General features: G+C 55.9%; 1 protein-coding gene across 2 annotated transcripts; it reads left to right on the plus strand.

Moving 5' to 3' along the window:
- The first annotated feature begins 84 nt into the window (after positions 1-84).
- MYL7 (myosin light chain 7) lies at positions 85-5,866 on the plus strand. Of its 2 annotated transcripts, XM_033862861.2 has the most exons (6): positions 85-2,426; positions 2,614-2,689; positions 3,021-3,125; positions 3,555-3,633; positions 3,844-3,892; positions 4,380-5,866. In XM_033862861.2, the coding sequence occupies exons 1-6, from the start codon at positions 2,391-2,393 to the stop codon at positions 4,479-4,481; spliced, it is 447 nt and encodes a 148-aa protein (XP_033718752.1). In that variant the 5' UTR covers positions 85-2,390; the 3' UTR covers positions 4,482-5,866. The 2 variants fall into 2 exon arrangements, with proteins under 2 accessions (XP_033718752.1, XP_073665630.1); XM_073809529.1 differs by having other exon boundaries at positions 3,844-5,866.
- Positions 5,867-11,261: the final 5,395 nt, after the last annotated feature.

Below are 11,261 nucleotides of genomic sequence, written 5' to 3' on the forward strand. Positions count from 1 at the left end.
CTGTGGGACAGTAAACATATAGACGTGGTCACATGTACACAGACACTCTGCAGGCCTAGGCGTGTTTTGGAGTTTGCCATCCTCTCCACAGAGCTATGCCAGGGATTGTGAAGAGTGACAGACCAGGCCTTAGGAACAGGAATGGGGTGGTGTGGCGGGGTGTGGTCAGAGGTCCTGGACTTGCCCAGGCCTCTGCCCACCAGCCTGTGGGATGTGGGGTGTGGTTCTGAGGTCTCCGAGAGCTCCAAGGGAGTGTCAGGGAAGGAGTGGGGCTGCTCTGGGAAGGGGCACGGCTGGTTCTTGGGACTGGTTCTGCTGCAGGTCGGTCTCAACAGGGGATCCCTTGGAGCCACTTGGGTTGTGACAGTGACTGCAGTGGGAGGCCAGGATTACAAGAAGTCACATGATTTCTGCGGTCCTTCCAATTTGGTCCTGAATGAAATGCCTACTTCAAGTTAGCCAAGCCTAGGGCCTAAGACCAGTTACTTATGAACACGTATTCGTAAGATTTTAACATACACGCACTTTTTTTTCAGGTTTTTGGATGTTATCATCTTTTTTTAATTTAACTTTTATTTTATATTGGACTATAGTTGATTTACAACGTTGTGTTAGTTTCAGGTGTACAGCAAAGTGATTCAGTTATACATATATCCATTCTTTTTCAGATTCTTTTCCCATATAGGTTATTAGAGTATTGAGTAGAGTTCCTTGTGCCATACAGTAGGTCCTTGTTGATTATCTATTTTGTATATAGTAGGGTGTATTCCACTCACTTTTCAATGAGAGAAACTATCCAGCAAATCTGGAATGACTGTGTTGTTTTATTCAGAACTTAACTCCAATTGTGATTTTGAGTTTCACATCCTCCTTGGGATGCTCTCTCGTTTCCTGGTATGCCTCATGTGGAATTTAGTTCTCTCGAGTCTAAATTATGCATCAGAAGTTTGTGTGAGCATCTGATGACTTCATTATCAGTAGTAATGTACTTGTGTTCCACCATTCAGCTGCAGTATTTGATCTCATTTTACCATAAATTATTTCCTAGCTGTCCTTTATGTTATGGTTTAGGGCATTGTATTGTTTTTTTTTTGTTTTTTTTTTTACAATTCTCCATGGAGGTAGCTTGTATAGCCTATGAATTTCATTTCAGGAGAGTAAAGGAGGTGTTATAAAATACTTACTTGCTATACAAAAGGGACATTGGGGCTGATGGATGAGAACCCTGCTCTCCCAGCTGGCCTCCCCGCATTCCTCACCCCAGTGGGCCGTCTCCTGTACCCGGTTCAGGGAGCAGCCAGCAGCCCACTCCTGCTCTGGGCGGTCCCCAGCCCCCCAGCCCCTGTCTGCCCCGGGCCTGCAAGGAGCCTCGAGGCTGCTGCTCTGGCACAGCGGACGGAGCCTGGGCCCCTCACTCTGCGGTTGAGCCCCGCAAGAAGGGCTCGTGACCCACTTTCATGGGGATCCCAGGGGAGGCTTGGGGTCCAGGCAGTGCTCCATGCTCCAAAAGCATCACGTGGAGGCTCTGTTTGGGGTCACAGGCAGCTCAGGGCTGGCTTCTGCCCCTTGGTCAGAGGAGCCAGAGGCCAGGGCCAAGCATCTTCAGCAAAACCTCTGGGAATCCCCAGGGGTCTCAGGCCAGAGACCATCCTCAGAACCACCAACTGCCCTCCCAAGCCCAGTGGGGGCCCTGGGCCAGCCCCCGCACCACTGCTGTCCTCTTGGCCTGAGTGGGTTCTGGGCTGGAACTGCAGGAAGGACAGTCAGGTGGGGTTACAGGGGCCCCTCGTTCAGCATGAGAGTGGTGAGAGTTGCGACTCTGCTCTCAGGAGGCGTTTCACCCGGTGCTGTCAGGGTGGGTAGACACCCGGATGTCACAAGGCGGGGGGGCCTGAAGGTCGCCAGGAACGTGGCTGGAATCTGCTCGGGGGCCCTGTCCTCCCCCAGCCCAGGCAGAGGCTGCCAAGTTTGGGCCTATCCTCTCCTCCTGTCCTTATTTGGTGCGCTCCAGGTGATAAGGCTGAGACATAAAGGGGGCTGTGGGCCCCTCGCAGCAACCAGGCTGCTGCAGAGAGACGATGGTGAGTGCCAGGTGGGGGGGACTCAAGGCCAGCGGCCCCCCAGGTGCTGTCCTTTGGGCTGGGGGAGCGAAGCCAGTGACTTCTGTGCTTGTGTTGGGCCCGGAGAGACGGTCTCCAGGGACAGGAAGAGGACCCTGACCCGGGCTCTCCCGGGAATGCTCTGGGGAGGTCCGTGGCAGGGAGTCCTCAGGGAGCTGGGGAGAGGACCCCTCCGCTCCCACTGTGTTGCAGGCCAGCAGGAAGGCGGGGACCCGGGGCAAGGCTGCGGCCACCAAGCAGGCCCAGCGAGGCTCTTCCAACGTCTTTTCCATGTTTGAGCAAGCCCAGATCCAGGAGTTCAAGGAAGTGAGTGCCCTACCCCCAACAACCTGGGACCCATCCGGACACCCTGCCCCCAGCACACCCCTCTTCTCTGTAGGTCAGTGGTCCTGGCCCCTGTCCTTGCTCCTCCCACCACCCAGGATGCCCCTACCTCCCGCCTCCCCCGGGTGGGGACTGCTCCCACCTGCAGACTATAGCCTGCACCTCACAGGCCTTCAGCTGCATCGACCAGAATCGTGACGGCATCATCTGCAAGTCGGACCTTCGAGAGACCTACTCGCAGCTAGGTGAGGGCATCCACCTCCCGCCCGGCCCGGCCCTGCTGGCACCAGGGTCCCGGCTCAGAGCTGCTGGGCTGGGGGGAGCCCGCTGAGAGGGGACAGGCAGGCTCTCAACAGGCAGCAACCCGGCCTGTATTCTTCTCCCGGCTCACCCTCCCGCCTCCTCTCACACCCCTCCCCCATCACACCCCCTCCCCCATCACACTTTCCTTCCACTTCACCTCCGCCACCCACAGCTGCCTCTCACTCTCTACCCTGGGAAGGAGGGAGGGGCAGCCCAGGCCCTACTCGGGGACACTCAAGGTCCCTGTGTCCATTTCACGTCCCGCCCCACCAGGGAAGGTGAATGTCCCAGAAGAGGAGCTGGATGCCATGCTGCAGGAAGGGAAGGGGCCCATCAACTTCACTGTCTTCCTCACACTCTTTGGAGAGAAGCTCAACGGTGAGCCTGGGGCGGCTCTGGATCCCCCTGGCCAGGCAGCGAGCTTGAACCCCACCTGGACCCTGCCTGGACCCGGCCTGAATCCCACCCAGACCCCTTCCATACCGTACCTGGCCCTCGCCCGCCCAGAGGTTGTAGGGGCCACCTCTGCATTCCAGACCCATGAGCACTGATCACCCCAAGTCTCGGGGTTGGGAAATATGCCTTCAGATTCCAGTCCCAAATCCCCAATCCTAGTCTCCCTGCCAGGCTCGCCCATCTCAGAAGGACAGCCGCTCCTGGCGCCTCTGAGCCCCGAGGGGCGCTTTCTGTCGGAACACCCTCTCGCTTCTCTGGGCCTGGAGGACTCCCCCTGCACCCTGGGTTCCTCCTGGGTGGGACCGGGAGGATGGCAGTGTGGCTGCTTACCTGACCCCCTCGGCCTCCCAGGGACAGACCCCGAGGAAGCCATCCTGAGCGCCTTCCGCCTGTTTGACCCCAGTGGCAAGGGCGTGGTAAACAGGGACGAGTAAGTGGGAGCAGCAGGGCGAGCGCCGGGGGCACCATGTTGGATGGAAGCAGGGAGGGCGGAGGGTCGCCTTGTGAGGGTGGCCACCTGGACTTTGGGGCCCGCTCTGCTTTTGGGGGGGTGGCCACCTGGGCCAGGGGAGCCCCCATTTTCCCCTCCCGGATCGGCCGCCCCTGCAAGGCCCTCCCCACTGCTCCCCACCTCCTCCAGGTTCAAGCAGCTTCTCCTGACCCAGGCGGACAAGTTCTCTCTGGCCGAGGTGAAGATTCCGGCTCCTTCGACACCCCTCCAGGCCCCTTCGCAGGGCCCCCAGCCCGCAGGGCCCTGGGGAGGTCTCGGTGACCCACTGCCCTCGTGGGCGTAGGGCCCAGCTTTCCGGGGAGGTGCCACCTCTCTTGGGATCTGGAGGGTGAAGGACATGGAATCAGAAAAGGAGGAGGGTGCAGGCTGGGTGAGCTGTGTGTGCAGAGGCCCAGGCGTGAGAGTGCGGTGCACCTCAGGATCTGGAAGAGGTTTCCTACACTGCGGAGGGGGAGGGGAGGGGAGGGGAGGGGGCCGGGCCCGTGGCCAGGGTGGGCCCTGAGACCCACGGCACCCTTCGCTCCTGCCCCAGCCTCCGGCTGAAAACGCTAAGGGGCAGCGTACCGCCCCAGGGGCGGGGCGAAGGGTCTCAGGCCTTCCTCGGGTCACGGGCACCGGCCCCCAGGACGCCCTGGCTGGGCGGCGTCTCACCAGTGCCTCCCCAGGTGGAGCAGATGTTCGCCCTGACGCCTATGGACCTGGCCGGGAACATCGACTACAAGTCCCTGTGCTACATCATCACGCATGGGGACGAGAAGGAAGAGTGAGCCCGAGGCGCTCGCGGCTGGGACTCAGGGCCGGCCTGCGGGGGCACCTCAATAAACGCTGTTTCCGAATTAGACCCACAGTGGTGGCCTGTCTGTGACAGATGGGGTGGGGCTCCACAGGGACTGCTGTAAGAACCAGCCCGGCCCTCACCGGCCCCCTCCGTTCACCCCACACCGTCCCGTGACATATGAACCGGGATGTGCCCGGCTTACAGATGAGGACGCCGAGGCCTGCGAGGGTGCCCAGGGCCACTCCTCTAGGAGAGGAAACCCAGAGCTTTATGCCCGTCTCCACCAGGCCCGGATCGAGCCACGCGACGGGCCTCTGCTCAGTGAACATCTGCCAATGGCCCAAGGACTCTGCCTTCCTGGGACCCCATCTCTGCACACGGGCTCAGGTGGGCGTCTCTGCACGCACGTGTGGTGTGCTGGGCCCTGTGTGAAAGGCACCGAGGGACCCATCTGAAAACACAACAGGTGAGGTGCCTTGTCACCAAAGGAGGGGCTGGAGTACACGCAGACTTCCAAAGGAAATCCTCCGGAATTGGCCTCATGCCTCGGGGGTGAAAGGATCAGGCTGCCAGAGAGAGGGAATGGGTGTCTCTGGAGGGCATTGCTAGTGTCCCGTTCCCCACCTCACCTACAGAAACCAGGAGCTGGGGGGCACCCAGCCTCATCCTGGGAATGGGAGGGGGAGCAGGGCAACCTCCAGAGCACCCACGGCAGGGAGGGGGAGGAAGAGGCAGCGGGGAGAGAGACAGCTTGAACCTGGGCAAGACCCAGAACACAGGAAGTCCTTCTCTGGACAGGAACCAGCAACGCTGAGTAAGAGCTCTCTGCCTCCCCCCCGCCCCCCCCCACCGGCTCCCTCCAGGCCCTGCTGCAATCCCCCAGCTGGGGAGGCGGGAGGAGGTGAGGGAGAAAGGAGGAACTGACCACATTCCCTCCAGAAGGCAAGCAAGAGGAAAGGCATTTCACCCGACGGGTGTTCAGTTTGGATGTTTACCTGGGACTTGGCAATTTTAATTACTACATTGCGAATTGAGATTTAAAGTTATCATGGCCTTTCTATTATTTATTCGTGATCACAAACGTCATGGCACTGCCTGAGTCTTCATCCAGAGAGCAGGCAGCCTCCCCGACTCTGCCCCCTACCCGCACCCCCCCCCCCAACAGCATGCTTGCCGGGAAGATGGGTGAACAGGATCAAGCAGGTGTTGGGAATTCCCTGGCGGTCCAGTGTTTAGGACTTGGTGCTTTCACTGCTGGGGCCCGGGTTCAGTCCTGGTCAGGGGACTGAGATCCTGCAAGCCTCACAGCACGCGCGCGCGCACGCGCGCGCGCACACACACACACACACACACACACACACACACACACACACACACACACACACACACACACACACACACAGCAAAAACAAAAGTCAAGCATCAAGCAGGTGTTATGATTCTAGCTCATGAGTTCTGCTTGTTCAACAAACTGATTTCAAGAAGTAAGGGATGGGGCTTCCCTGGGGGGACAGTGGTTAGGAATCCACCTGCCAATGCAGGGGACACGGGTTCGAGCCCTGGTCCAGGAAGATCCCACATGCCACGGAGCAACTAAGCCCGTGCGCCACAACTACTGAGCCTGAGTGCCACAGCTACTGAAGCCCACACAGCTAGAGCTCATGTTCCACAACAAGAGAGGCCACCACAATGAGAAGCCTGCACGCTACAAGGGAGAGTAGCCCTTGCTCGCCGCAACTCGAGAAAGCCTGGTGCAGCAACAAAGACCCAATGCAGTCAAAAATAAATAAATAAAATAAAATAAACCATGATAGCTGTAGAAAAATGACTGATAAAAAGCTCCAAATATTAAAAAAATAAAGTTCAAAAATTAATTAATTAAAAAAAAAGAAGTAAGGGATGATTTTATAATTCAAGCCTCTTCAAGGAAAAGTTGTGAAAGACTCTGAAACAGACCAAAAAGATCATGGGTGTGTGAACAAAGAACAAAAAGCGTCGTTCACCACCCAGTTCTACAAGTCACAGCCCACTGCGGTCGCCCACCATCCGGATGGAAGACAGGAGGAAGCATTCTGTGCTTTGGATAACCGGCCCCTAGATAGTTAGATGCATATCTCAGGAAGGATTCCAAGAACCCCAGATTCCTGCATCTTCCCATACATTGAAAAGTACTAGAATCATTAACTTGATTTGTGACTAGGAGTCACACATCCTTTGTCCTTTGTGACTAGGAGTAATCTTTTACCAAGACGTATGCTTGACTACATGTATCTCCTAGCCAAAAAAATCGTATGTAAACTGGCTTCTCGCCTTCCTCTTCAGAGCAGTTCCAAGGAGCTCGCGGAGCAGCTGTCTCTCAGGCTACTGTCCTCAGTAAGACCCGCAGGAGGGCCTTGAGCCAGGGCCGACCCGCTGTGCTGCTGAGTCCCTTGGGCTTTGAGTGGTGCAAGCAGAGATGGCTGCAAAGGCAAATGCAAATTAAAAATGAGAAAAAGTTAATACTCGCTGATGCAAAGAAAGTAAACACTCTCCTCCCCTTCCTTAGAGCATTTCCTTTAGAAAACTTGTAAGTTCTTTCCCTTCTTTTTGTGTGTGTGTGTATGTGTGTAAATCTGTTTAAAAGCTAAATCAGCCTCTTGCCAGTTTGACAACGCTGGACCGTCTCCCAAGAACCTGGGGGCATCTCTCTGGAGAGAGGTTGCACCCGCCTCGCCCAGATGCCCTGTGTGGTAGGAGCCTGATTTCCATGGCCCAGCTTGCAAACCTGCTTCCAGTTGTAAAGAGATGAGAAGTTTGCTCTTCCACCAGATAAAGGCAGTTAGCAAACGCAGGTGGCCCCCTCAGTCCCAGTGGGGCAGGGCGGGGTGGGCGGTGGGTGAGCTGTGTGACAGACAGTGCTGCCAGGCCTCTCACTCAGGACTGGTTTCTGTTTCTCTTGAGGATGAGGACAGATGGGTTGAACTGGCATGAAAGGGGCGAGACTACTTCCTGCTCTGCCATCTCTGTGATGAGCAGAGTCCTGGCTTCGTGCTTATTCAGTAACGCATCTGTCTTCTTTCTTGTGACTTTGGTGGAGAGGTTTTCTGGGTTGGCAGGAGAATGTTCTTTGAATTATCACCCCAGCTTCGCCTGAAGCTCCATCCCACCGGAGCCTCAGCCTCGCTGGAGCGGGTGGGGAGTGGGGGATGGGAGGGTGGGGACAGAGTGGCCTCACCGGGCTGGCCAGGTGTGCAGCGCATGGTCAGGGTGGATCCAGGCCCCTGTTCGCTGTATTTTCTAATTTTATCCTGAGACTGTGCAGCCGCCAGCCCGGGCCCCAGTCCCTGCCCTGCCTCCACCCCATCTCAGAGGCAGGGCTCACATTCTTTCTTTAGCCATTTTGACACCACTGATAAAGTTAGAGACAGCCTCTTTTATCAGTTCTGCCCTGGCATGAGAAATCTGCGTCTGCTTCTCCAGAAGATGTGGCCTGTCCGGAGAATTAGCCGACAGGGTCTGATAGCTGTCACTCTCCCCATAGCCCATAGCCCACCCTCTGGTCCAGGCCCTCTCCCAGCAGGCTGAGAGGTCCAGTCCCCCAGTTTGGGTGACTGAGTTGATCCGAGAGATCTCAGTGTTGGTGCTTTGCTCTGATTTCACTGCAGCAACGATGCAGTTACACTGGAGAGACTGGTAAATAATAGGTCTACATACACTTGCCTCTTTGCAGTGAGCCTTCTAGACTCTTCTGGCCTGAAAGGCCAGGAATGTGGAGATGCAGAGGGAGGCACCGTGCTCGGGGAGGGCTTCTCCGCGGCAAAGGAGCAGGCCTTGGGAGTCAGGGGGCCGCACTCATCGTGTAGGTGAGTGACCTTGAACGACCCCTGCTCCCTCTCTGGGACTCGGTTTCCTCATCTGTGAAGGAGAGGCAGGGCTGGATGTGAACAGCACCTGATGCTTGTTGAGCACTCCTGCACCAGGCACTGTGGAGTTACCTTCCAGGGCCACACGTGGCAGACTCCTCATTGCCAGCCTCTAGCCCCAGAGTAAAGTCTACACTTCTCAGCCTCCTTGCCAATAGGTGTGACCCAGTGGATATCAGTTTTGCCCTTAAGAGACAGATGTGTGCCCTTCTTTACCTCCCCTCCTGGCATACGACCCCCAGGGCTGTTGTGGGGGGGGGGGCGTGAGCTGGACCCAGCTGGGTCCCTGACACTTGGGGGCACCCCACGACAGCTAGACCTCCTGTCCACAAGAAGAGAAATAAAATTCTATGTAATCGGGCTTCCCTGGTGGCGCAGTGGTTAAGAGTCCGCCTGCCAATGCAGGGGACACGGGTTCGATCCCTGGTCCCGGAAGGTCCCACATGCCGCGGAGCAACTAAGCCCGTGCGCCACAACTACTGAGCCTCTGCTCTAGAGCCCGCGAGCCAAAACTACTGAGCATACGTGCCATCACTACTGAAGCCCATGCGCCTAGAGCCCGTGCTCTGCAACAAGAGAAGCCACCACAATGAGAAGCCCGCGCACCGCAACAAAGAGTAGCCCCCGCTCGCCACAACTAGAGAAAGCCCACGCGCAGCAACGAAGACCCAACACAGCCAAAAATAAATAAATAAATTTATAAAAAAAGAGAAAAGCACTTCTATGTGATCGAAGCCCTATTATTTGGAGTTTTTTTATACTTATAGCAGAACCTAGTCCTAACCAACACAGTATGGCCATTATCCCCACCTCAGCGGCAGGGAAACTGAGGCACCCCGTGGTTAAGCAAACTTTTCAGAGCCACACACAGCCCGGAGGTGGCACAGCCAAGTTTGAATCTGCTGTCGATCTTTGTGCGGACTGATCCCAGAGCAGAGCATGTGGCACTAAGGCTATAAGTTTGGGTCTTCCTCTCCAGGACAACAAACTGGCCACAGGTGGCCCCAGAGAGCCCATGGACGGGCTGAGTCCTCACACGTGGAGGCCCCCCACACACACCCAGGGGCTGAAAATGAAAACATGTGAATTATTGATATATACCTCTTTACAGCACTCACCCACACCCTGCCAGCCTCTTCTGAGATCAGCCCAGAGTAAGCCCCCTGTGACAGACACTAGTTTTAGTTCAGGACCACCGGGCATATCCACAGGACGGGGGCCACTGCAGCACTTGATTTTGTTTTTCTGATTCAATGTGCAGCTGGAGGAATGTGCAGATGTCTTGGGGGTGGGCTGGTACCCCAGACAGTTAATGGGTGCTGTCTGCACAGGTGACCTGACAGTTTCCTAGCAGCAAGGAGGGGGGATGGGAGGTGGTGAGGGCCTTAAAAGGGTGGCAAGCTGGAGGAGTTGTCATCTGTCTTGAGGTGACAGAGCCCCTGCGAGCCACAGCTCGTCTGCATACCACAGTGGGGCAATCACACCATAGTCAAGGCTGTCTGTGTGTCAAGTTCATGCAGAGCTGCTCCATGAGGAGGCCAAGTCTGTTTCTCCACCCTGGAACCTGGGCTGGCCCATGGCTTGGTGGCCTCAAGCAGCCTGTGGTTCTGTCCTCACTTCCTTGGAACGGGAGGTCATTGTGCAAGGCAGAGCCCAGAATAAAGGTCACGTGAGAGAGAGCCCTGGCCCTCAGCCATCCCACCCAAGGCTGGACTTGGAACCGAGACTGTTGGACCCCTAGCTGCTGTCAAATGGCCATGTCCAACCTCAGGCAGGAAGAGACAACGAGCTGTCGGGGCACCCACTGCACCACAAGAAATAGGAAATTGTTGCTTTAAGTCAGTAAGACTTGGGATGGTTTGTTTTGCTGTCATAGATAAGAGGAGGAGGAAATAATGTCAAGGAGAAGGAAATTTTCCCCTCTCCCCTCGTGAGTTCTTGTGGCTGGACCAATAATAAAGTTGAACAAGACCAGTTAACAGGAGACAAAGAAACACATTTTAATTCCTGCACATGGAGGTCTCATGGGAATGGGACCTAAGAAGCCACCAAAGCAGGCAGCTTTTATACTTTTTAGACAAAGAAACCAATTTGGGAGGAGTTGACGGCATGAAGAAACTGAGATTTTGAGGGCTTAATTGGGGAAGAATCTAAACAGAATTTGGGTTTGGGGTTGTAAATTTAAAAAGTCACAAGGTGTGTTCATACGGGCTTCTCGCCCCAATTTCCCGTCTCTAGCAATAAGGGTGTCCTCCCCCCTCCAGGCGTAGGGAGCCCTTTCGCAAGAGAGGTGATTTCCTGCTTTCAGGGAGACAGAAAGGAGGCTTAGGGTGTCCCTCCTGCATTGGTCATTTCTTAAGTAACTTTAATTCAAAATAATCAATATGCCATTGTGGCCTATTATGGGATGGCCCACCCTGAGTCCCAACAGTAGCACTGCCAAAACTTTAAGAACGATGAACTGACAATTGAGATTCTTTCCTTCATTTTGACCTTTGGTTACAGGAAACAAGGCCCACTCCAACTGGCTCACGGCTCACTGGTACCCCAGGCACCCATGGTTTTTGGTTAGAGACTTACTGAGACCAGCTCCTCTGATGGAGGACACAGGGCATGGAGATGCTGAGAGTGCAGGCTGGAGGGAGCTGAGCCAGAAGGTGCTGGAACAGCTCTGGTGGTCATCAGGGCTGTGCCCGCCCCCTCACAGGTCCCACATGTGGCCTTCTGGCCTCCTTGGGCTTCAGGCCCCAGCACAAGGTACCACCTCCCTAGGAAGCCATCTCCTGACATAGGTCTGGGCCATGCTCCACTTAGGGCTTGTCCAGACCACCCTTAGGTCAGCCCAGCTTCCCGGCTTCAGCAACACA

Source organism: Tursiops truncatus, chromosome 9 (genome assembly GCF_011762595.2).
Source record: "Tursiops truncatus isolate mTurTru1 chromosome 9, mTurTru1.mat.Y, whole genome shotgun sequence".
Taxonomy (NCBI): domain Eukaryota; kingdom Metazoa; phylum Chordata; class Mammalia; order Artiodactyla; family Delphinidae; genus Tursiops; species Tursiops truncatus.